This window comes from Parasteatoda tepidariorum, chromosome 1 (assembly GCF_982258835.1).
Source record: "Parasteatoda tepidariorum strain Cologne lab strain chromosome 1, Ptep-v5.0, whole genome shotgun sequence".
Lineage (NCBI taxonomy): Eukaryota > Metazoa > Arthropoda > Arachnida > Araneae > Theridiidae > Parasteatoda > Parasteatoda tepidariorum.
Window position 1 is genome coordinate 32,652,907 of NC_141755.1, and position 24,688 is coordinate 32,677,594.

The 24,688-nt window shown below is 26.9% G+C and overlaps 1 protein-coding gene across 1 annotated transcript; it reads right to left on the bottom strand.

The window, feature by feature from the left end:
• Positions 1-24,638, bottom strand: LOC107439651 (4'-phosphopantetheine phosphatase). Its single transcript, XM_043048019.3, has 17 exons — positions 24,387-24,638; positions 24,184-24,309; positions 22,657-22,742; positions 20,850-21,067; positions 19,230-19,413; positions 17,592-17,684; positions 15,716-15,887; positions 14,790-14,974; positions 13,575-13,656; positions 11,508-11,599; positions 10,113-10,268; positions 8,580-8,692; positions 7,302-7,389; positions 6,241-6,445; positions 6,010-6,164; positions 4,348-4,517; positions 1-1,979 (listed from the first exon to the last, which is right to left on the bottom strand). The coding sequence occupies exons 2-17, from the start codon at positions 24,281-24,283 to the stop codon at positions 1,772-1,774; spliced, it is 2,307 nt and encodes a 768-aa protein (XP_042903953.1). The 5' UTR covers positions 24,284-24,309; positions 24,387-24,638; the 3' UTR covers positions 1-1,771.
• Between the last annotated feature and the right edge of the window lie 50 nt (positions 24,639-24,688).

A 24,688-nucleotide genomic window follows, 5' to 3' on the forward strand; every position in this document is an offset into this window, starting at 1 on the left:
ATAAATGCTGCATGATTAAATAAAAATATAACTGATCACACAAACAAGAAGATATAATACAATTAATATCTAGAGAACATAGTTTGATAAAATATGATAATGCATCTCTATATTTTCATACAATTATTTGCATTTCAACCAGAATATTTATGGCATGAACACTAAAATAATTAATACAGTGTTTGTCTTAATAAACATTTTCTGCACAAACCACAGGGATTCAATACATATTTTAATTCAATTTATCTAAAAAAATGCAAACATTTTAATGATATTTGATTTTTTTAAAGAGTTTAATACATTTATGCCACTTTCGGCACGCAAAAAAGTGATGAAAAAGAAATATAACAATAACTTGACCTTTCTACTGTAGATCTTAAAATTAGGTGATCAATTTTTAGATCCTAACTAAAATTAAAAAAATTAAATTGTTATCCAGGCATGCAAAAGAGAGATTAACGAAGAAAATTAAGAAAAAAAAAGTTTTATTTACTGTTCATAAACTGCAGGTACATAGAATTCCTAAAATATGTTAAAAATGTAGAGAATTCAATAGAAATATTTTTTGAAGATAATACAGAGAAGTATTTTGGTGTCATGGAAAAAATGTGAAGATATTTTAAGGGATAAGGAAAAAAAAATTAAAAAGAGGAAAATCAAAATATATCAACAGAATAGTGTGAAGAGCACCAAAAAAATTGAAACAAAAATAGAACATATTAAGAAAAAAATGCAAAGAGAAACAAAAAATGCAATGTAAAACAAAAAATGCAAAATAAAACAAAATAAAAATAGAAAATAAAAATTCAAGAAAATGTAGAATAAAACATAAAATGTAATGCATAAAGTGAATAGCAAATTCATATGTACTTACACTTCTCATCTTTTTTTTTAAACTTTTGAATATTTTTTAAAACAATATCTTTAGCCTTTTTTTTCTTCTTTTCTTTTAAAATATCTTCATATCTTTTTCCATGTTTTCCTATATATCTATATAATGCATACCAAAAATAAGCTTGAGCATATCCATTAGACATGTGATCATGCTCATTCTTAGGGGTTGTAACTTGAAATCAATAGAATTTTTTAGAATAAGCCTACTCATTTGAGATTTAATATTTTAGATAAAGGCCAAAATTCTAAAATGATATATAGCCAAAATTTGAAAAATACAAGATAAATTATTTGATTTTCTTTTGTTTCTTAATATTTAATACTTCTCAATTGTTTATAGTTAATAATTATTTTACTTTTTTTAAAAATTAGTAACAATATCAAACAAACTATATATATATACCGATTTGGACTTTACATAGAACGAATGTATATAGAAGCTTAACCGGAGCCCCTATTCGGATGTGCTCATCTCATCTTTATTACCCATACATAAATTCTTGTACTGAAATTCCACTTAAAACATATGATTTAACTTGGAAAAAAAAACTTTGAACCAAATTCTGAAGCTCAAGCTCAGAAAATTTAACAAATACGGTTGATAAATATATTGCCATTTACTGCGAGAAATAACATAACATAAATCTTAAGGAAATACCTGGTATTGTGACATTAAATTACTTTCAGCATGATTGTTGATGTGTAGACCCGAACTTATGGGAAAGTTGGGATTTTTCGAGCATACAATTACTCCAAAAGACAAAAGTACTTCAATAATTAAAAATAGATAATTTCGAACAACCACCTTTGCACAAAAGAATAATATCACAAGGCATTACCATCGAAGTCAGAATAAATATAATGTTATTCTGCTACTTTAAGGAGCTTCATATTTAAATATGACTGAAAACATATCTCCACCTAATCGAGATGCAAGCCAGTGATTTTTTAAAACAGCAGCTTTGATTGATTCACACTTAAAGTTTGCATTTAGATTTGTATGTACAGCACGACCCATTCCTTCTAAAACAATGAGATCAGTTCCATAGGATTCCATTGCTTGCGCAACTTCAAGGTTTAATCGACTGAAAAGGAATTGAAAATATTGATAGAATTCATAGGGTAAGGAAATACAATGTAAATAAAACAAGGTAAGGGAATATAATGTAAATAAAACACACACAAAAAGTATAATAAGGATATTTTGAAGATAATATTGTAATATAGTAAAACCTAACAAGTTGACCATCTGTGTAGAGGGAAAGATTAGTCGTCGCCAATCGTCACATGGCGACTATCTAAAATAAAGTAAATAAAAAAATTACCATCATTCACCACTGTCTTTTGGGCCTGATTAAAGCAGAGATGTCGCGCATCTTCAATGTGTGGAGCACAGAATGGGAACAGACCTTGTAAATGATTTCATATTGATAACTTACGAGTGATGTCCATCACCAATGATTTAAGATCATCAATCTCATCCACTTGATATTGATGAGCAATACATTTGCTGTGTTAAATAAATAAGTTTGTTTTTCTTACTGCAAATGCAACCAGCTAAAATGCATACCACGCTCGTAACAGCTATTCTTTGCATCTGGAAAAACATTGCATGTGTTTCTGAGGACGTTTACGAAGTAAATTTTTTTATTTATTTTATTTTAAACAGGGCTGCATACCAAACGGGTGCGAATTTTTGCACACAGTAAACTAATCTGCATTAAATTCTTGTCATCCCATTCTACTTGCTACTTGCCATCTCTCGCAAAGGACACATTTTTGACACATTGCTTTTGCGTACATTTTTCAAATTTTTAAGAAATGACAAAATCTTGATTCAAGAATATGCATAGATGCATACATTATGTTTAATTGTTTCCATGCAATTTATTTTATCAGGATGTAAATCTTAGCAACCGGGCAGTGTTACTGGACAAGCTATAAAGACAATGGGAATGAACAAGAAGGAACAGTGACATCTTGCTCTTTGATTTGCCCCTCACATTGAAACAGTAAGGTGAAGTAATAAAGCCTTATTACCGGAATGGTTAAAATGCTGCAGATGCATTGCACGTCTGCCGAATTAGTTATGACAATGATTTTCTTCAACTCTACCAAATGTCACTACTATTCATGTAAATAGCATCATTCCCACTCAATTTTAAATTTTTTACTGAGAGGATTATATTTTATTGAGAAAAAGTAGCCATTTGAAAATACCAAAATTACTACTGTAACAATTAACGTAATTGAGAGAACAGAGCTGAATAATTGTATTTAACAAGTACATACCCAATAACACAGTCAGCAAAATTTTTTTTCCAATTCTCGGGAACAATCTATTTGTCAGGGGTCTTAAATAGACAAAGTTTTTTTAAATAATTACCCTGTATAGTGTATACTTTCAATGCACCAGATTAATGCAACAGAGATTTAATGATAAGTTTAGGCCAAACTTTACCCTTGCTTAACTGATAACAGTGAATTTTACTGTGGGAAAGATACCATTGCATGTCAACATGACACAGCGGTTAATTCTGTGTTGTTAGATCAAGAACAATGATTTACAAGGAAGCTTTTATGTAAATTTATCCAAGGTAATTAACAGTAAAAATGCTTAGCATAAAGTATAAATACATTTTTATATTTACTACAATAATACAACAATTTCTAAAAGTGTTAATTACTAATATTATTAATCTACACATATTTTTTAATACTGGATTAAATCTTTGCCAAAATTTTAATGATAGATGCCTTATACAGGCAAAAATCGCAAATTATATAAGCAATAATCACAAAACTAAACTCAGTGGCACGACAGCCCATAGAGGGCCAAGGCTTACCGTGCCCATCTCAGTTTTCTTGACCTTGGGCTCTGGGGTGCAGGAGCAGATGTTCCGGTCAGGTGGTCAGCCGAACGCGGAACCCCCAGTATTTAGTTCCAAAGCATGCTTGGCACTCATTTATCGACCCACTGAAGGGATGAAAGGCTGAGTCAACCTTGCCCGGCCCCGAGGATCGAACCAGGGACCTGTGGCACGACAGCGCGAAGCGCTCCCGCTCAGCCACCAAGCGTCTATAATCACAAAACTTTTTAAAAATATATTTTAGATTGAACTTAAGCACTTACTGAACAAGCACTTAAAAACACTACTGAAATGAAAAGTAATGAAACCAAATAGTATTAAAAAACTGAATCTGAAATAAAAATAAACTAAAACTAGGAAAGATCACTAAGGTGTCTAAGACTAGTGGAGTTTATGGTAATCTGAAAAAAGTACAAAATAAATTGAGATAAATAAATAAAATTTTCAAAAATAAAAATCAGAGTAATGAAAATGCAAAACAACAAAAATTTAATGTACAAACTAAATTCTGCTTAATTTTTTCTTTATCAAAAGTAAAAAGCATAAAATACTTTAGCCAACAAGTAGTGATTTTTAAAAATACCTTAAATCAAGACAAGGTGAACCTTGCCCAGAGTCTAAAATTTTCAGTTGACAGCTAGAAAGAGCATCATTAACCTCAGTGATAATTGCAGCTACCTTTCGAATCAGAACTTTTAATTCTTGATAAGTCACATCATTCAGAGCAGGTTTTGAGTTAGCACAAAGTAAAACCTAGGAGTTAATATTCTGTTAATATAAATTAAATATTGAACAAATAAAACTTAGAAAATTCTTTTGCATCATAGTAAAAATGAAAAAAAAAAGGTTGCTGTTCTCACAGTTATCATGGTTTCTCTCGTTTTTATTCCCCTTTCTCTTTTGTTTCAAACTGTTTTCCTTTTACTAAATTTTCACCATTCATGTCCTAACCTGATAAGGAGTGTCACGTTTGATGTCAACCATTTTTATTTTACTATGAAACAGAAGAACTGTTAAGTTAAATAAAAAATATTCGCGATATTTTTTTTCTTTCTTCTTTTTAACGAGGGATAAATGTCTTAAAAATTAAAAAAGAATTCAATGATAGTAAAACTTAAAAAAAAATATTTATTGCGAATATTTTTTATTTAACTTCTATAAATATTTTCAGTAATAAAAATTTATATTTTCAAACTAAGTATATAAATAAAAATACAAACGAGCATTTAAAAAGTTAAATGCACTGATTGTTAACATTTGGACTTAAAATCAACTACAATTAAAAATTTAAAATAATTAACAAACATACACATAATTCTTTTTAAAAAAAACTCAACAGCAGTATTTAAGTTTAAAAACTTTTTAATGATAGCTTCAACTTTGTGAAAGGCAAAAGAAAATGTTTGAAAACTCACAGTTAGAAGGGACTGACTAATAATGATTGAGGGAATAATAGATCAATACATAGCAATACAATATAAAATAAGAATTTAATATATTTTTATTGAATAGTCAAATTAGGAGAGAAAAACTTCTCCCTTTTTTTTTAAAAGTCACACAGACCACATAAAGAATTTTAACAACATTTGTAAAACATACAAACAATAGACATACACACGGAAAAAAATCTACATTTTTATATAATTCTTTAAAATATATTTAGTGAAAAGCATTGTTTGGATGACTGAACAAAATTAAAGGAACTAAAAATGCATTTTTCAATATTCTGCCAAAGAACAAGAATTCGATTTTCACTATTTTCTAAAAAACTTTTTAGTTAACTAAATAAACAATATCTTAATTGTAATATTTAGATTTCAGTTGTAAAATTTTCAGAAATTGTTATTCAATATTATTAAATTATTTAAATAAATTGTATTACTATAGTTCTTGATTGTAAAGACGCTCACAAATTGTACCTTGCTAACATAAAATAAATTATGTTAATACAAAAAAGTTATATTATGCATTAAATGTTTTTATTTAATGTTGTGTAAAAGTAAAATATTTTATGTATACTTTTTGTTTTAAAATGTTTTTATACATTCTTTGACAAATTATTTATAAGATACTTAATAAAATATTTAAATAAATTTTATTATTAATCTTTGATTTCAAAGGTTCTGAAATCTGAAAACTCTTATTAAATCTGCTTACATCTAAAAAGTAATATAAGGCGGAAAAGTTATATGATGTACTAAATAATTTAATTTAATATTGTGTATATAGCAGTGGAATATTCTACCTTTGTTTTTCGTTTCAAAAGCTCCAATGCAAACGGCAAAACACCCAAGACAACATCCATTCCACTATTATCTACAAATATAGCAGCACATTTGTGGGCAGCTCCTTTAAGACGTGCAAGCCATTCATTAACATTGTCAACAAGCCAGGGTCTAGCTAAAGTGAAAACCAAATATAAGTCTTAAAGTTCCATTCAAATTACTTCCTTTACAATCTATAATAAATATTACACCTTGAAGTCTCTTGTTTGCATCAGCAAAGCCAAAATCTGATGATTCCATGATTTTTGCAACTTCTTTGGCACCCCAATCAAACACATTACCAGCAAGTAGTCCCTGAACAAGAGCTATTTGCCTATCTTCCCAATTCATTGAATCCAAAGCATCTATTCTGCTTTTCAGCATTTTTATGGCCATTTCATTTTCCATACGCTTTTGCTGGAAAAAAAGTGGAGACTAAATAAAACAAGGCACAAAGAAATTTTCATAGCATCAACTTAAAAATCAGATTAAGATCTCATGTTTAACAAAGAAAATTTTTAACAAATAGGTTGATTTAAGAGTCAGTTTTTTAAAATTATAATTATGATTTTTTTTTAAAAAAATTAGGCTTGTTTAGGTAACTGACATTTTTGATTTAGTTAAAATTTTTAAATTTATATCCCTTCTGCAAAACTATAAAACATGCAATTTTTATTTTATTTTTATTCTATTATTCCTTTAATATTGGAAGTTCTGAATTGATAGTCATCTAGTATTTTAAGAGAAGCACATCTACTTACATTTGGCAATAATTTTTGTGCCAAGAGTGAGTGAAAATTGTTAAGACACCAAACTAAGCGTAACGTCCTGGCTCTTCAAGTTGGGGTTTGAGCATAAGGCTAACAACCCCATCTCGTAAAAACCTACTTGTAACAGAAACTGAAATCATACAGCAAAAATACCAATGGTTAACTCTTGACACAAAAATAAAATGTCATTCCAGTTTCTTTGAAATAAGGCTTTAATCTTAGATTTTAGTCATTAACATCTACTTGTTCTTACAGTAAATCATAAAGATATCCTTTTTAATTTTATTTTTTTGGTCGGCAAAAATAATGATAAAAAAAACATGCGTCTAATAGTTTTATATTAGGAATAAGAATTAGAGTTGGACTACAGAAATTTCAATTACATACAAAATATAAGCAATGAATAATTTCACAGCATAAAAATAAAAGTAAACAAAATTTTTGTCAACTGTTACTAAGATTAAATTATAGAATTGAAATGAATGAGCATTGAATTGAGTTACTTGTAAATAAGGATCTGGAAAATCAAATTCATTTAAACAATGTTCTCTCATATCCAATAAACTTCTCACTGTCAAAGAACCAAAAGCACTAGGAAAAAAAATTATGAGTGCATAGTTAAAAACGTTTCAAAGCTATTCATATAAATAGAAATCAAATGAATTTAGTAAAGTTCTATCATATACAAGTTTTTAATGTTAAAGAACCAAAAATACTAAAATAACATAAAAAAATCTATGATTACATAGTTAAAAAAGTTTTAACAACATTCATATAATTAGATATTAAATTCATTTAAGCAATGTTTTCTCATATCAGAAAAACTTTTCATTGTTAAAGAACCAAATGCATTAGATATTAAAAAAAAAGTGTAATCTATGAGTAATCTATTTTAAAAAGTTTTAACAGCATTCATAAAAATAGAAATCAAATTGATTTAAGTACCTAATGTTCTCTCCTATCTAAATTTTTCACTGTTAAAGAGCCAAAAGTACTATTAAAACAGTTTTAGCAACATTTAAAAGATATATTTAAATTAAAATGATTTTATGTGTCTAAATTTAGAATCCCAACCAACGTTAATCTAAACAAAAAATTCATTAACTAAAATGTAAATAAAAGTTTTAGCACAAACCTAAAAGAAAAAACGATTTTTTCACCACAATCCTAAATGGCAGAATAGGTTGAATGATGAATGTTTTACACTAATTATCATCTCAAAAGAGAAAACAAGAACAAGAAAATGATAAAAGCTTGAAATATTGGAATTTACCCCCCTTGAAATTTGTAAAAATGCGTAATTTTTTTTTTAAACGGTTGGATAGTTTCAAATTGCAATGACAATATTTTAATTTATTCAACATCTTCCTTTTTAAATTCTAGCAGAGCATTTTCTTTTAGTTTACAGAACGCTAATATTCGAATTAAGGCAAATAAATTAGTTTTTATGTAAAAACTGTTTAAACCTTACAATAAATTTCACTTAAAGCTTAAAAAAAATTTTTTTTTTTAAATGTTTGATTTCCATTTTTATGCATATTTTATGTTGACTTAATTAGTTAAAATTAATTTGAAGAAGTAGTTGATTAAAATAGTACCTTAAATTCTGATTTTTACTGCATTATTATGATTCACAAAAGATATATTTGTCTTCACATTGCATTTTTATAAAAAAAAAAGCATCATTATATTTTAAAGATTAAAATTTTGTATACAGAATATAAATTTATTTTAAAACTAAGCTAAAAAAATAAAAAACAAAATTTTTTTTTAATACTTACAATGGGTGAAGCCTTAATTGTTGTAAACGGCCTAAATATTTTTCTTTGAATATTTTAGCTCTTTGATGAGCATCAGAGTGATGAACTTGGCTCTGTATAGCTCTTTCTACAAACTGAAAAAAAAAAAAAAATTTAAATTGCAACTTTTGAATATTTAACTACACTTCATATAAATACACTTTTGAATTACATTTAAATAATTGCCAAATTAAAAAGCAAAAAACATAAAAGAAAGGATAATCAAACATTTTAAATATGTTATATATTATCATTATTATTTTTCAGTATCAAGTGCAAATTTTGGTGTGGTCGTTGCAAGTTAAACTGAAGACAAACATGCGATTTGTTATTTTTAAAAATTAATTAAAAGATTATTATTATTATCTATAAATAAATTTCAAATTGGGGTGATTGGTATATTTAGTAATATTATATATATAATATAAGAAAATCACATATTTTACTTAATTTTGCTATCATTATTCTAAAAATATCTGATAAAATTATAGTGTTCGATGACTCTAAAAATAGTTGGCTTTATTTAAGAGATCACATATCATGAAATGATCATTAAAGCAAGAAAGTCTCAAAAAGAAATTAAAGTAATATTTAGTAAAGACAACCAAACAATATCTAGTCCTGCAGTACAGATAAAGTAATAAAAATTATTTTCCATTAGCTTGTCAATTAAAATTTTAATTGTACGCAACTTACTTTGCAAACAACTACTTCCTTCGATAAATACCAAATTATCAGCTCTGAAATTATGTAAATTTGACTACTGAACAGTGACAATGATTGCATTGCAGATAAACCGATAGAAATTTACTCTTGATAATAAATTTGAAATGAAACACATCTTGGGCAGTATACTTTTCAGCATCATTTCACAGTATACTTTTTCAACGTGATAAAAAGTCAGTTTAAATCAAGGCTACTACATGAAATATTAAAAATATAACCTAATTATTAAATGTTAATCACCTTTTATGAAATAAAAAAAAATTAAGAATAATAATTACTTTGTCTATTGCTTCTTCAAAACAAACAAGCCAATAATCTCTAGCATCTGCATCTTGAGTTAAATCAACTGTATCTGGCACATATTCAGTTGGCTCTTTTAAAAGAGGGCAATGAACAAGTTGCCAATCAAAACGATTTCCATTACATAAAAATTATTTTCCATTAGCTTGTCAATTAAAATTTTAATTGTACGCAACTTACATTGCAAACAACTACTTCCTTCGATAAATACCAAATTATCAGCTCTGAAATTATGTAAATTTGACTACTGAACAGTGACAATGATTGCATTGCAGATAAACCGATAGAAATTTACTCTTGATAATAAATTTGAAATGAAACACATCTTGGGCAGTATACTTTTCAGCATCATTTCACAGTATACTTTTTCAACGTGATATAAAGTCAGTTTAAATCAAGGCTACTACATTAAATATTAAAAATATAACCTAATTATTAAATGTTAATCACCTTTTCTGAAATAAAAAGAAAATTAAGAATAATAATTACTTTGTCTATTGCTTCTTCAAAACAAACAAGCCAATAATCTCTAGCATCTGCATCTTGAGTTAAATCAACTGTGTCTGGCACATATTCAGTTGGCTCTTTTAAAAGAGGGCAATGAACAAGTTGCCAATCAAAACGATCGATCTCAAGCTGATCAATCTAAAATAAACTCTAAAATTAAAATTTGTAAATTATTCAATGAAATAGTTAAAAAGTCATTTCAATAAAATTTAAATTTAATTTTGAGTTTTGATATAAAATTAGGAGTTTTTGGAAGTCTTTAAAATTATTTTTCAACAGAAAAAAAATATTGCTATGTATATAGCAATATACAGTATATCAATATACATTGTATATGCAATATACAATTAAAGCTAAGTATAAACGTTTTGCTTGTATTAAGCTTGTTTAAAGCAACGTCCTAACATTTCAAATAAATATGAAGAATTATCATTAGCATTTTTAAAATATGCTTGGTAGAATGTATAGCTTAATGGTATAAGAGCCAGAAGTTGCAAGCCTGGAACAAATGCTAACAATATAATGTACTAAAGACCAACTAGTGTTACATACTAAGTTTGACACAAAAATAAATATAACAAAAAGAAAAGTTACTCGGCTGCTTTCCAGTCACCTGACATCTATTTAGCGAAACAAGGTAAATTTTTTCAAAGAATAATTTAGATGGTAGTCGATACGAACGCGTAAAACTAAACGACCTTTAATTGTGGTGAAAATAAGATTAGAGGCTCTTAATTGTTTTCTATTCTTTCAGGAATTCTTAGTGCTTGTATCTTCACAATCGGATTTAAATCATAAATCCCTGGCGGGAATAAAGAGAAATTAGGATTTTTGTTTAACCCAGCTCAACATTTTTGAAGTCAATCAATTTCAATAATAACATTTAAAAAAATTAGGCTATTACATAGCAGCTAACATCTAAAAATTATGGAGATTTCTAAATGATAGGACATTTATTTAATAAGGAGTTTGGGAAAGAAGCCATTTGCAAAATCTGAAATCTAGGTCAATACAAAAAATTTATACACAAAAACAATAACTAGCATGAATTGCTTACTAAATTATTATTGAGAAGGGAAAATACATTTACTAACATTGATTGCTTAATGTTACAAAGTTACGCCTTATTTAATTTTTTTTGTAAAACACTGAATTAAAAACATCATCATCTGTATTTTCTATAGTTTCAAGCAACTTTCAAGAAGTTTATAATAATTACAACATTATCACAGTGAGCTAAAAAAATATTACATTTTTTCAGCTTTTGGATGATTATGATTTAACTTAAAGCACAAAATGATATTCATAACTACAATAAGTGTAATTAAATTAATGAATTGTTGCCAAGTAAAAGGAAAAAGTTGACTTAATCTTTACCATTGGGTTTGTAGATGAAGGTTGCGTAGGAAGAGGACTGCTTAGACCTGAACTCCCAGCATAATTTTCACACCAAGAGTATTTGTCTGTATCTTTATGAATTAAAAAAAAAATGAGTGTTAAGTACAATTTAAGTTGAAATAGTATATTTTTTAAAAAAAAAAATAAACAAGAGTATTAGTTAGAGTAGTATATATATTCAAGAAAAGAATTGATAGATCCCGATTGGAGTCGTATACTAAAAAACAACAGGGTCAAATTACACCATAAATCACAGAAAATAGTTAGAGATCATAATTTTAAGAATAAAGAATAAGAGAAAACAAAGTCTTACGTTTCTTTTCACATAAACCTATGTAAAAAGAAAAAATTATTAAATTTAAGATTCTTTAACTTTAAAACTTAAATGAAAATATGTACACTTTTTTGTCTAGTTAATTTTCATTTTGTAGATGCATTTTTTTTCGTCTAGAAAAAAAATAGAATAAATAATTAAAAAAAAACTATTGGATTACAGAAACAGATTTCACACTGTAATAACAAGACAATACAGACAATACAGAATAAACAGACACTTGAGACAGAATTGTCACTTTAAATACAAAAACCGATGAATGATAAGGAATCTTTGTCTGGCAAAGTTTGAGTGGAAATCACAAGCATCAAGAAATTGGAACCTTATTAGTAGAAAACTGCATCAAACAACACAAGATATCACATGAAATGAATTATTCAGATCATGATAAACAGAGTATGGGATTAAAAAACATCACTAAAAATAACCTATACATTAAATTATTTGCTAATACATTAAATAGCCTATAAATTAATTTATTTGTTCATACATTAAATGGCCTATAAATTAATTTATTTGCTAATACATTAAATAGCCTATAAATTAATTTATTTGTTAATACATTAAATAGCCTATAAATTAATTTATTTGTTAATACATTAAATGGTCTATAAATTAATTTATTTGCTAATACATTTAATAGCCTACAAATTAATTTATTTGTTAATACATTAAATAGCCTATAAATTAATTTATTTGTTAATACATTAAATAGCCTATAAATTAATTTATTTGTTAATACATTAAATAGCCTATAAATTAAATTATTTGCTAATACAGTACAGATCCCGTTATCCGGAAATCAGAAAACCGGAAAATCAAAAAACCGGAACGAAATTCGATAAATTTTGCCGCCATTTTTTTAAAAAGAAATTTGTTTTTCGTCATAAGATTTCGAGATTTTTCTTTCTTTTTTGAAAGATGTTTACCTTACCATCATTTTGGAAACAATCATTAGTGTATTACTTCATCGTTTTTTCTTTTTTTTAAGATTATTTCCAAATATATTTTTTTTTAGTTGAGTTTGACAATAAAAAAAACGGCTTTTTGTAGCGATTCAGAAAACCGGAAAAATCAGTTATCCGGAATAGCGATGGTCCCAACCGTTCCGGATAATCGGTTCCCTACTGTACATTAAATAGCCTATAAATTAATTTATTTGTTCATACATTAAATGGCCTATAAATTAATTTATTTGCTAATATGTTTAATAGCCTATAAACTAATTTATTTGTTAATACATTAAATAGCCTATAAATTAATTTATTTGTTAATATATTAAATAGCCTATAAATTAATTTATTTGTTAATACATTAAATAGCCTATAAATTAATTTATTTGTTAATACATTAAATAGCCTATAAATTAATTAATTTGTTAATACATTGAATAGCCTATAAATTAAATTATTTGCTAATACATTAAATAGCCTATAAATTAATTTATTTGTTCACACATTAAATGGCCTATAAATTAATTTATTTGCTAATACATTTAATAGCCTACAAATTAATTTATTTGTTAATACATTAAATAGCCTATAAATTAATTTATTTGTTAATATATTAAATAGCCTATAAATTAATTTATTTGCTAATAATAGAAAAATTGCTATAATGACCATTGCATCTGCAACTGTGCATTTTCCTTATATAATGGACTTATATAGCAGTTTGAATAGAAAATAAATAGAAAAATTTGCTAAGCATACCATATTCTTCTGCACCTTTTAAAAATGCACCTATAGCACATAAATATCCTTCATGACGTAGAAATAAGGCTTGCACTTTTCCCTTAAAAGAACATAATACATTTAAAAAAAAAATTAGTTATATACTTGTATCAAATGCATAAGCAACGTGCAGTTAATAGTTTATTTATGAATTATTTTATTGCTGAATAAATTTATGATAAAGAGTTTAATTTACTTAAAATAGATTTTTTTATGTTTATGTCTAGAAAAGGCTTGAAAAGATGATTTTAAGCAATAAACTAAATGTAAATAGCAACAAGTTAAGGTTATGATAGAAGCTCGGTGACTGAGTTACAGCGCTTCTTACTTCCTATTTCTGCGTGATTCATTTTACTTTAATAACACTTCTGATTTGAATTAAAAAAAATCAGAGTACAAAATACTGACTCAAGAAAAATTATTTCAGTATATGATATAATGATAAATATGGCACATTGATGAAAAAACTTGTGATAAAGAATTCAATTGACTTAAAATGGATCATTTTATGTTTATGTCTAGAAAAGATTTAGATTAAGATGATTTTACGCCATTATACTAAATGTAAATAGCAACACGGTAAGGTTATGATAGAAACTCGGTGACTGAGTGATAAAGCTTCCTACTCTCGAGTCACAGGTCCATGGCTCTATCTACTCCTTGAAGCGTGCAAGGTTGATTCAGCCTGACATACCTTCAGTGGGTCAATAAATGTCTACCAAGCATTCTCGGGAACTTAACACTGGAGAATCCGTGTTCGCCTGACCAACCAACTAAATCATCTGCATCCCAGAGCCCAAGGTCGAGAAAACTGCAATGGGCATGGTAGGCTTTGGCCCTTCATGGACTGTTGCGCCACTGAGTTTAGTTTAGTTTAAGAAGGCTATGATAAATTTACAACACTTAAAAAAAATAAGAATAAGGAATTTTTAAACGTTTAACTTAACAAGTTCGCCTGACCAACCAACTAAATCATCTGCATCCCAGAGCCCAAGGTCGAGAAAACTGCAATGGGCATGGTAGGCTTTGGCCCTTCATGGACTGTTGCGCCACTGAGTTTAGTTTAGTTTAAGAAGGCTATGATAAATTTACAACACTTAAAAAAATAAGAATAAGGAATTTTTAAACGTTTAACTTAACAAGGTATACATTTATTTACATTGAATAGAATCACCATAAAATAATTCAAATTACCTTGCTCCAATAATTGACAGCATAAGAAATAGTGTGCATGCTGAGATGATGAGCTCTTAGAAAATATCCACCGAAATAGATTTTTTGAAGATTGTGAAGCATGGCGTAGAGACATGCTAATTGACCAATATCATTGCTGATCATGAACAGCAAGCTTCGAGCAATGTCATCAGGTGCAAACTGATCTAAATTATTAAAATAAGAAGAACAAGATAAGAGTTATTAAAATAAAAAATGTTCGGAAAAGAGATCCTTCTGGTAAATAAATAGTCGGATATGGGGCTTTGTACTGTATAAAGGAAGAAATAAAAGAAGTGAGCCTCCAAAAAAAAAAAAAAAAAATTATAAACCAGTTACGAACAATCAAACATAATGCACGTAGCCACACATGCTAAGTTTTCTACAAGAAATATTAATAATTTAAGTAAATACAATAAAAGTGCCATTCTCAACACTTAAAGACTTATAATGATGATATAAAAAGGGATTTGTGGTTTGAAAGTTTATGCAAAGATACAGGAAAAATTAATATTTTCATTTCCTTTATAAAGTATTTTTAGTTCTCTACTATTTTCATATTTTTGCAAAAATTGCGCTAATTATAGGTATAAATATTTGATTAGTGATTTAAAAGGTCAGTGAACAATCCAATAGCTCGAATAATCATTCTGGTTAATGGATTAAATGCTTTTGACATGGAGAAAAATAGGGCAATTGTGTTATAAGTGGCATGCCAAAAGAAGAGTTTGTTGATAGTTTTCAGATGCTCTACAAATTATGTCTTGCAATTAATGGTTAACTTGAATGCCAGTAAAGATTGTATCTCTCGTTTTCTTTGTATTTTTTTATGACTATCAAACTTTTTGAATGTGCTCTTGATATTTGTATCAAAGCCGAAAAATAGGTAGAAAAAATAAAAGACTCACCACTATTGAAATCTTTATCTTTAGATGTGTGGATAGCTTTTCCGAAGCTGCAAGCAATTATATCTCCTGATAAGCCCATAGCAGAATAGTCACTACCATATATATCCTTAACAAGCATATCTACTCCCCTATGATCTCCTTTTTCAGCTAACTCTAGAAGTTCATCAAATCCCTACAAAAACATATGATAAAACGAAATATAATTATAATTAATGCATTTTAAAACAAATTTGTTAGATATGTATTTTGGGAATCATTGTTAGTTTGTGAAGGTATTGAATTTTTGATGGAGAAACTTGGATTAAACCCTTATAGCCAGACCAAAAAGCATTTAATATAACGCACATACTGGTGCAAACTTTGACTCCTTAAAAGTTGACTTTTGTACACTGATAATTATATATAATACAAAATATCTATGATAAATTTGGACATTCATTGATTGTGAAATATTGATACATTAAAAAAAAATGTAACAGATATGAATAACTCTGCATCAATTTACCCCTTTCAAAAACTTTTTTTAATATATTATATACAATTAATTTTGCATTTTCTTTCATCATATTTTCTTTACATATAAATATGTTTTTAGAAACAATACTTTAAATTACCTTCAGCAAATAAATGAATAAAAAAGAAATTAAGAATAAGAAAAGTTAAGATAACTCATTTAAGAGAATTTCAAAAAATATAACACAATGAAAACTTTTAAAACATACCATGCAACTTCAAATTTAAAAATTCCAGAACATCATCAATATTATTAGCATCATCATCACATGGATCGATCCCACTTTGCAATGGTTTCTACTTCATCCTCACCATTTGACTCCCACAAAAAACCATCTTACCCCCATTCAAAGAATTTGAAATTCCCCAGATTTTTTAAAAGATTTTGCAATAAAATAGAAATGAAGTAAAAATATAATAGAAATAGGTTTTTTAAGTTGTTGACTTTCACAAATGAGGTTCCAGAAATTTGATATCTAGTAATTAAAAATAAGGGATCAATTTATACAACTACGGTATGTAACATTTGAGTCCTGAAGCAAATATCCTACTTGCCTAATCTTAATAAGAGCTCCAATCCCTACATTAAAAAAATCCCATTTTTATTTTTTTGGTCCTTACTTTCCACAACTAAAACATATTATTCATTAAAACTCTTTAAAATTCAAAGATAATGTGAGCCACTCTTTCTCAAACTTGTTTCTTAGTCTAATAACCAGCTGAAAAAATTTTGCTTGTAACTCTTTTTATCAAAGCAAATTAAGGTATTTTTACACAATATAATTGTTAAGCAAACTTTTGCTGCAAAAATTATTCTAAATATCTTTATAATATTTATAGGTAAAATATTAGGCACTATTTATTACATTACATGCACACAAAAATTTGGTTTAAAAAATAATTAAAGATTGGCATACCTGCCAACTTTTAATCCTTTTGAGGATGATTTTCCCCAGTGGTATTAAAATGGAATTTAAATTACAATTTTAGACAGAAACAAACACAGTATTTTGAAAAAGCTTAGGCGAACTGCTACCAAAACTGTATTGCATGTTAATATATAGGATTAATTTTCTTCAAAATAGTGGTGGTCAAAAAGATTATAAATTAAGTTTTTAAATGCAAGAAATATATGGAAAGCAGACATTTTACTACCACTTTAAATATAGAAATAAAATTTTATTCCCAATGCGTAAAAGTTGGCAGGTATGGATTGGTTTCAAAATTTAATCTTTTTAAATACATCTGAGTATTTAGAAAGATTAAAATATGTTTATTAATTGTAAGGAGGTGCACTGAAATATGATTTTTGAAAATAAGGAGGAATTGAGTATGTAATATAGAATTTAAATAAAATAACTACCTTGGCCTTAGTCAAGAGAGATCCCAAACCCCAAAATGTGCCACCTCCCATTGCAGAACCACCGATTCTTTCATAAGATGACTCTGACTCCACCTGTTATACATACAAATTTTTTTAAAACAACATTTTAATAAAGTTACTGTAAAGCAGTGTAAATGTGAGATACTTTACCCTGCTTTATTTTCTCTTTTTCTTTAATATCAATTTAAATTGCATTACAGAGTAATGAATAATTTACAAACTACATTAGTAATAGTCTCTTTTTACATGTAAAACTTCATTCTAAATAGCAATGGAAATTTAAAAAAAAAAATGTTTCCAACACATAAAAAAATCACAAAATCACTACTTTCAGAGGTATGACTTTGTGCCACTTGTTAAGTAAAGAATTTAAACTTTTAAAAGCAACTAAAAATAATAATACTTTAATTGGAAAAACGAGCTAAGAAACAGTGAATCCGAAAGGAATTGAAACAAAAGAGACAATAAAATATGAAAAAAATTTATAAATATGACAAATGAAGCTGACTTCTTCAGGGGATACATGATTATGTATTATATTCTTTTCCTGGACTTTCCTGAAATAATTATGTATTATATTCTTTTCCTGGACTTTCCTGAAATAATTATGTATTATATTCTTTTCCTGGACTTTGGCAAAACCTTTGTGGTACAGAGAGAGCAATTTTAGATTTCTGCCGTGCTCTCTCGATAGAAAAGGTTTTGCTTTTATGACTTCCGGAGCTGGTACCCCCTGAAGACGTCAGCTCCGTTTGTCATATTTATTCATTTTTTTCACATTTCATTGTCTTTTTTATGTCACTTGATATTCTGTCATAAATTTAATTGAATAAAAAGTATAAATTGAATAAAAAGTATAACTTAAATTAAAACCATAAATTGAGCTGAAATCAAAATCATAAATTCAACTAAAGCAAATGTTCATCAAGTAAAATAAATTTTGACACAGAGTAGTCCTTCTTGTTATTGAAATCTACACACAGAATTTATAGAACACCCCAGCTTTTTAGTATCTAATTTTTTGGGCAAAAAAAAAATCTTAACTACATTAAATATTTTACTAATTTATTAATGGTTATAAAACTATTTTTCTTATAATAAATTATATTGTCATCATTTGCAATGAAAAATCAAAATCAATATTAAACAAATGATATCTTCTTTAATTGACTTCTTTTGTAAACAATTAGGTTATCTAACATGATCCTTGACTCCTATATTGCCCTTGGCAGATACTGGTGCATCTCCACTCTCATACACATCTGCAAGCATTCTCCAAAGATACAGTTAACTGCATTTTTGGACAGTATCATCTGACAAACATTATTAGTTCTTGGCTAATCACGTATGGCTGTTTTATTTAATTTATCTCAAGGTTTCTATTGGTATTGTGATGTCAGAGAACAGTCATGATTATTGAACTCATCATTGATCAACAATCAATCAAGATTCTTTCTTTTGATATAAAATAAAAATTTCCATTAGTAAACATTATATGTTCATTAATAATTTAATTTTTAATAAAAGATAACTGACTGTGAAAATGAAGTAAATGACTATTTTAATAATTTATGAATTCAAGTTTCGACACAGAAAGTTCCATAAATTTATAAATACCTTCATGACACTGACACCTGATCCTATGTTTACAAGTAAGTATGGATACATGTTAGGTTCAACACTATGAAAACGATATTCTGGATTAACATGTCTTCTATATTCAAATACTTCATCTGGAATGTTTTTCAGAACAAAATTACAGCCTTTAATTAAACATTCCATTTCATCTTCTTTATCCACCCTAAAAAATAGAATAAAATTTAGTTATGTTCAATTTTTTTTAAAAATAACTAATGATTTAATGTTGATAATCTGAAAGAAATTATGAATCAAAAGTTAATTCTTTAATGATTTATTGCCCCATTTCTTTCACATCTGAACAAGACATTTTTCATTTGAGCTACTAGAAATGACAAAAGAGTTAGAAAAGGATTCTTTTAGTTTCTAAACATTTATTTAGAATATACTTATCACATAATTCCTAAATAACAGTGTGATAGCAAATTCATAAATAACAGCTGTGCCATCTATGAGGTAATAGATATAACTGAAAAAGTTTGATAAATTTTTGTACTCATTAATAAAGTTCTTTATTATATATATTGATGCAATATGATTGCTAAATCACATTTTTCTTTGAGTTCTTCAGCTTTTTGAAATTTGTTGATGATATTTATAAAATACAAGAATGCATTAAATTATATTTTATGTAAAAAATAGAATAAAAATTCTTAGTGTTGTAAGTAAAAAAAAAAAAATTATTTGGCAAATAATTGTAGAATTGTTTAATTTGCCAATCTAAAATGATCATAAAACATTAAATCTTAATTTTTGCAATTAACATAAATTTTGATCTATTAATAATTAATAAACAATTAGGATAATTTTCATTAAATATTGCTTTGTTAAGCCATTTTTTTCTTTATCTATCATACAAATGTATTTTGCAACATAGCACATCATTGCACCACATTAAAATGAACTATTATTTAGGAAAATTTGTTAACAGGATATAAATTAATAAGATATATATCTTTTATTTACATTTCATACTTAACAATCCAGTTGATGAGCATTGTATTTAGCTATGTACATTTGCATTGCTCTGTACAACAAATTATATTTATCAATAATATATTCTTATAATAAATATGTAGAATATTTTCTACACTATAACAAACAAATATTAGCAACTTTTTAAAATTTTTCCAGTGGAAAAATAATTTTATTCATTTTTACTGTATTTAAACCACTAACATCTTGAATCCTTAAAAAAATTTATTATTTGCCTACATAAGTATTAAACATGTTTTTGTTAAAGGAAAAAAAATCAAAATTTTACTTGGTATTTCTGCACTTTAGATATGATACATTTTCCCCTAAAATTAGATTGAAAAACTGTTATAAATATTACTTATATACGAGTATACATTAAAAAATTCTTTAATTCATATTCTTTAACTATTATATTAATTAAGACATGTTCTTTAGTTAAATAAAAAATAAAGTTCAGAAAAAAAGTTGTAAATTTTTCAAATATTCAAAACTGACTACTATAAATGAAACTTAGGGATTTTTCTAAATAAATTATTTATAAAAAAAGGAGAATTTTTAATTAAATCAAAAGAAACTAGCAAATTCCAGTCGAACTACATTCAATGAAAAAGCATCACTTACATCAAACCCAGAGTGTTTGTGAGTATATTAGTATATTTATAAGCCCCTCCTCCGGTTGCTTTAATGCTTTTGCCTCTCATAAAGTCAGGTGAACCTATTAAATTCTTTTTAATGAATTGAAGACAGGATTCAATGTGTTTAGTCTCAAATTTAATGAAATGTAAGCGGGCAACTTCTACATCAGTCTCCAATACTTCATAATGACCGTCTTCAGGATTCTACATAAAATAAAAACTATATGAATAAAATAGAATTTTTTGCTTTTCTGCATAAAATCGTAGGAAGCAGTCATATTAAATTAATTGGAAGCTATAGAAATCTGCAATTTGTTAATTAAGGTAATACAGAACATTTACAACTGCTAGTTTTGTTATGCTTTATATGCTTTTATCATCCAATGATTGCTATCTAACTTTTTTGAAATATGATGCCATAATTAATTTTAAAAGATTTGATTAACAACATAATTAATTATGGAATAAAAGAAGCAAACATACATCACTCAAAGGCACAACTCAAAAAACATGCATTTTGGACTAAGAACAGGTGTAAATATGAAAATGCACATTCTTTCAGCAGCAATACTAGCACAACTCATAATTCAACTTGAAGGTAATCTTCGTTTAGGCAAACTAAAGCATTTCTTATGCATTTTGCTTAGCAATGAAAACTTTAAACCCACTTATCCCAAAACTTGATTTTTTAAGTTGTGCTGCTGTTGCAGCCCATGAGCGATATATACACAGTGGAAAGTCTCATATCCGGAATTGACGGGACTTCGGCAAGTCCAGAAAATAGATTTTTCTGGATGATAGATCTTTAAGGTAAACAAAGATCAAAACATCCTTATTGATTAAAAAATAACAAATTGATGATAAGTAACGCCAATTTCAATCAACAACAAATAAATCCACATGGTTTGAGCGGTTGCAATATTTTTGTCATAGATTTCCACATGGTTTTATAAATATCGATATTTTAATATGACATTATAACATACAGTAAATTCCGAAGCATGCATTTCAGTAAGTTATTATTTCTCGGTTAGCAACGATTCCACATTGAATTTGTGTATTTTAGTCGATCATTTTCTCAGCAGTTATTAAAACAGATTTTCTTCGTTTTTAAAATCTCAGTGCTTTAATGCAATATTATTTTGTTCGGCAAACTTGAAATCACGCATTTCGTATTTATTAACAATTCACCTGCCATCCCATGTGGTTTTATGTTCACATTTTTGACCATTATAGTTACAGATTTTCACATTTTTTAAATGCTACATTATTATATGAGGGAAATTCAGAATCATGCATTTGAATATTTACTTTTTGAACTCGATATGTGAAGATTTTATTGTCCACATGGTGTTATCGTTCACATTTTCAACAGTTTGGGATTTTCACACAGTTTTTGAAATATCGATTTCATTTTAAATATATAGATATTATTAAGATCTATAAATTCTGAAACACGCTTTGGAATAATCACTTTATGAGCCACTTAATCATGATAATTTCATTTCAATTCCACAATTTTTTCAAAATGTAAATTTTTGCGCACTCTGAAATTGAGAGCGTGATTCTTGATAGCAATAATCTTTTTATTTGAGACAAGAGAAAAAAAATTGCCCTGTTTAGAATGTCAAAATTAATATTTTAACTAATTTTACCCTATTAATTTAAACATTTTAATGCCACACAAAGTCTGTGAAATACAAATTGAAATTAATTTACAATCTTGTATAAATATTTTTATTAGGTATAATTAAAGAAAAGAATTATTATTTACAGAAACCAAAAATTTATACCTGAGTTTCTGAATTTTCATCTAATGAGTATAATGCTCGTTTGTATGAAACTGTGGAATAATATGCAATTTTCGTCAGTGAACCACCTGCAAAAGGAAATATTTCAGCACCTTACAAAATTTATACAATAAACACCTTGAATTATAAGTGAAATGTTTTTTTTTTTTAAAAAATTCTTAATAACAACTGGAGACATTTCTATATTGGTATCTGTTTACGCATTTTTCTTTTGGCAAGGCATCAAAACATTTTATTATTGTCAAATATAAAAAAAAATAAAATAAAAATATGCTATTGTTCAACAGGGGTTGGCTACAAGTTGAGCATTAATGAGTTGGTCCCCTTTCTAAAACGTCTTTTTAGTTTTCAACGCGCCATTGCCAGAAGTTGCAAAAACTTGATTATTTTGGCGTAATTTTCTTTAATGACAGACTTACGAAACTTGGATTGGATCTTGATTAAAAGCTATTAAATTTTCCAAAAAAAAAAAAAACAAACAAACAAAAAAATACTTTTTTGATTGGTTCAAAATAAAATGTTTGAACTTGTGGTATAAAAATATCTTCTTGAAAAAGCTGTTCTTCTGGTGGAGAATCATACATAGCAAAAGTAATTGAAAAGTAAATGAAAAAATGGAATTAGACTTCAATCATTTGCAAACAGCAATGTAAACTATACTTCCATTATTTTTTATATTCTACAGCAATTTTCATTATTTTTAATTAAATTATTAATATCCTATTGTATAATGATTTATTCGTTTTGCATAAATTTGATTTATTTATAAGGGATCAGGAATTTTTGACTGTCATGTTTAATCAAATATATATTATACTCAGTATCTGATTTATCATAAAACTCGAATAAGCAACCCCTTGGCAATAAGCTCAAGATTTAAATTTTTTAAATAATGTTTAAAAATATGTCATAAAAATTTTCTATTATAACTAGAATTGACAAGAATGGAAAAAAAAAATCAGCATAAATTCTCTTCCTGTATCATGATTTTTTAATATTTTAAATCAGTTAAAAGCATTTTGAAGTATTTTTAAAGTATTTTTAAGTAAAAGTATTTTTGCACAATATTAAGATCAGTGGAGCCATTGACAGTTCTGTGCTTAGATTCTCTGTTCTTTTTTTAAAAATTTTTTTAGACTTGACTGAAAAATTTAATAACAAAGGATGAAAAATTTTGTAGGTCAAATAAATAAATAAAAAAAAAGTAAGAACAATAAATTAAGGGCTAAAATGAAAATTTTGAACGTGGTTTTTTTAAAAGCTAAAACTTACAATAACATATATTTGTACCTCAAAATTTTATGCATGAAAAAAATTTTCTAGCAAAAAAACATAATTTATATTTCTGTGATTAATGCTCAGCGTAATGTATGGTAGTAATTACTATTCCAGTATTTGTTCCAGCAAAATTTTAAAAATCTTATCGTACTTTAACACATAAAAACGGTAATGTTTACTTTTCTACACTTTACATAAAACAAATTAAAAATTTCAAAATTAAAGTAATACCAATATCTATAGCAAATCTTTTGGCATTTTTAAGGTTTCGAAACACAACGTCTTGTTCTGGCAAGGTAATGCTACCTGCTTCTTTTTGAGAGCAAGCCATAATGTTTACTAAACATCAAATAAAATCTGAAATAAACAAATAAAAATTTGCATTAATTTCCTCTTAATAGAAATTTAAAATATGCTTAAATGAAAATATGTACCCTGTTAGGAAATAAGTTCTATTCAAAACAATGACTGTAATTCTTAGTTATTAGGAAAATGCAATTAAATAGTATCCGTGATATGGAAAACTATTTGAATCACTAAACTGTTTATTTTGGTATGTCCCTTTTCGCAATCAATTTAATCATGCAATCAATTTACACAATCAAGTTATCAATTGGATCATTCAGAGTTAATAAGTTTAAAGCGATTAAACGGTTTGGTTTTCTGACTTGAACAAATTAGCATATCGTATCATTTTTCTGATTTGTTAATTAAAAAAAACTGAAAACTTTTACCG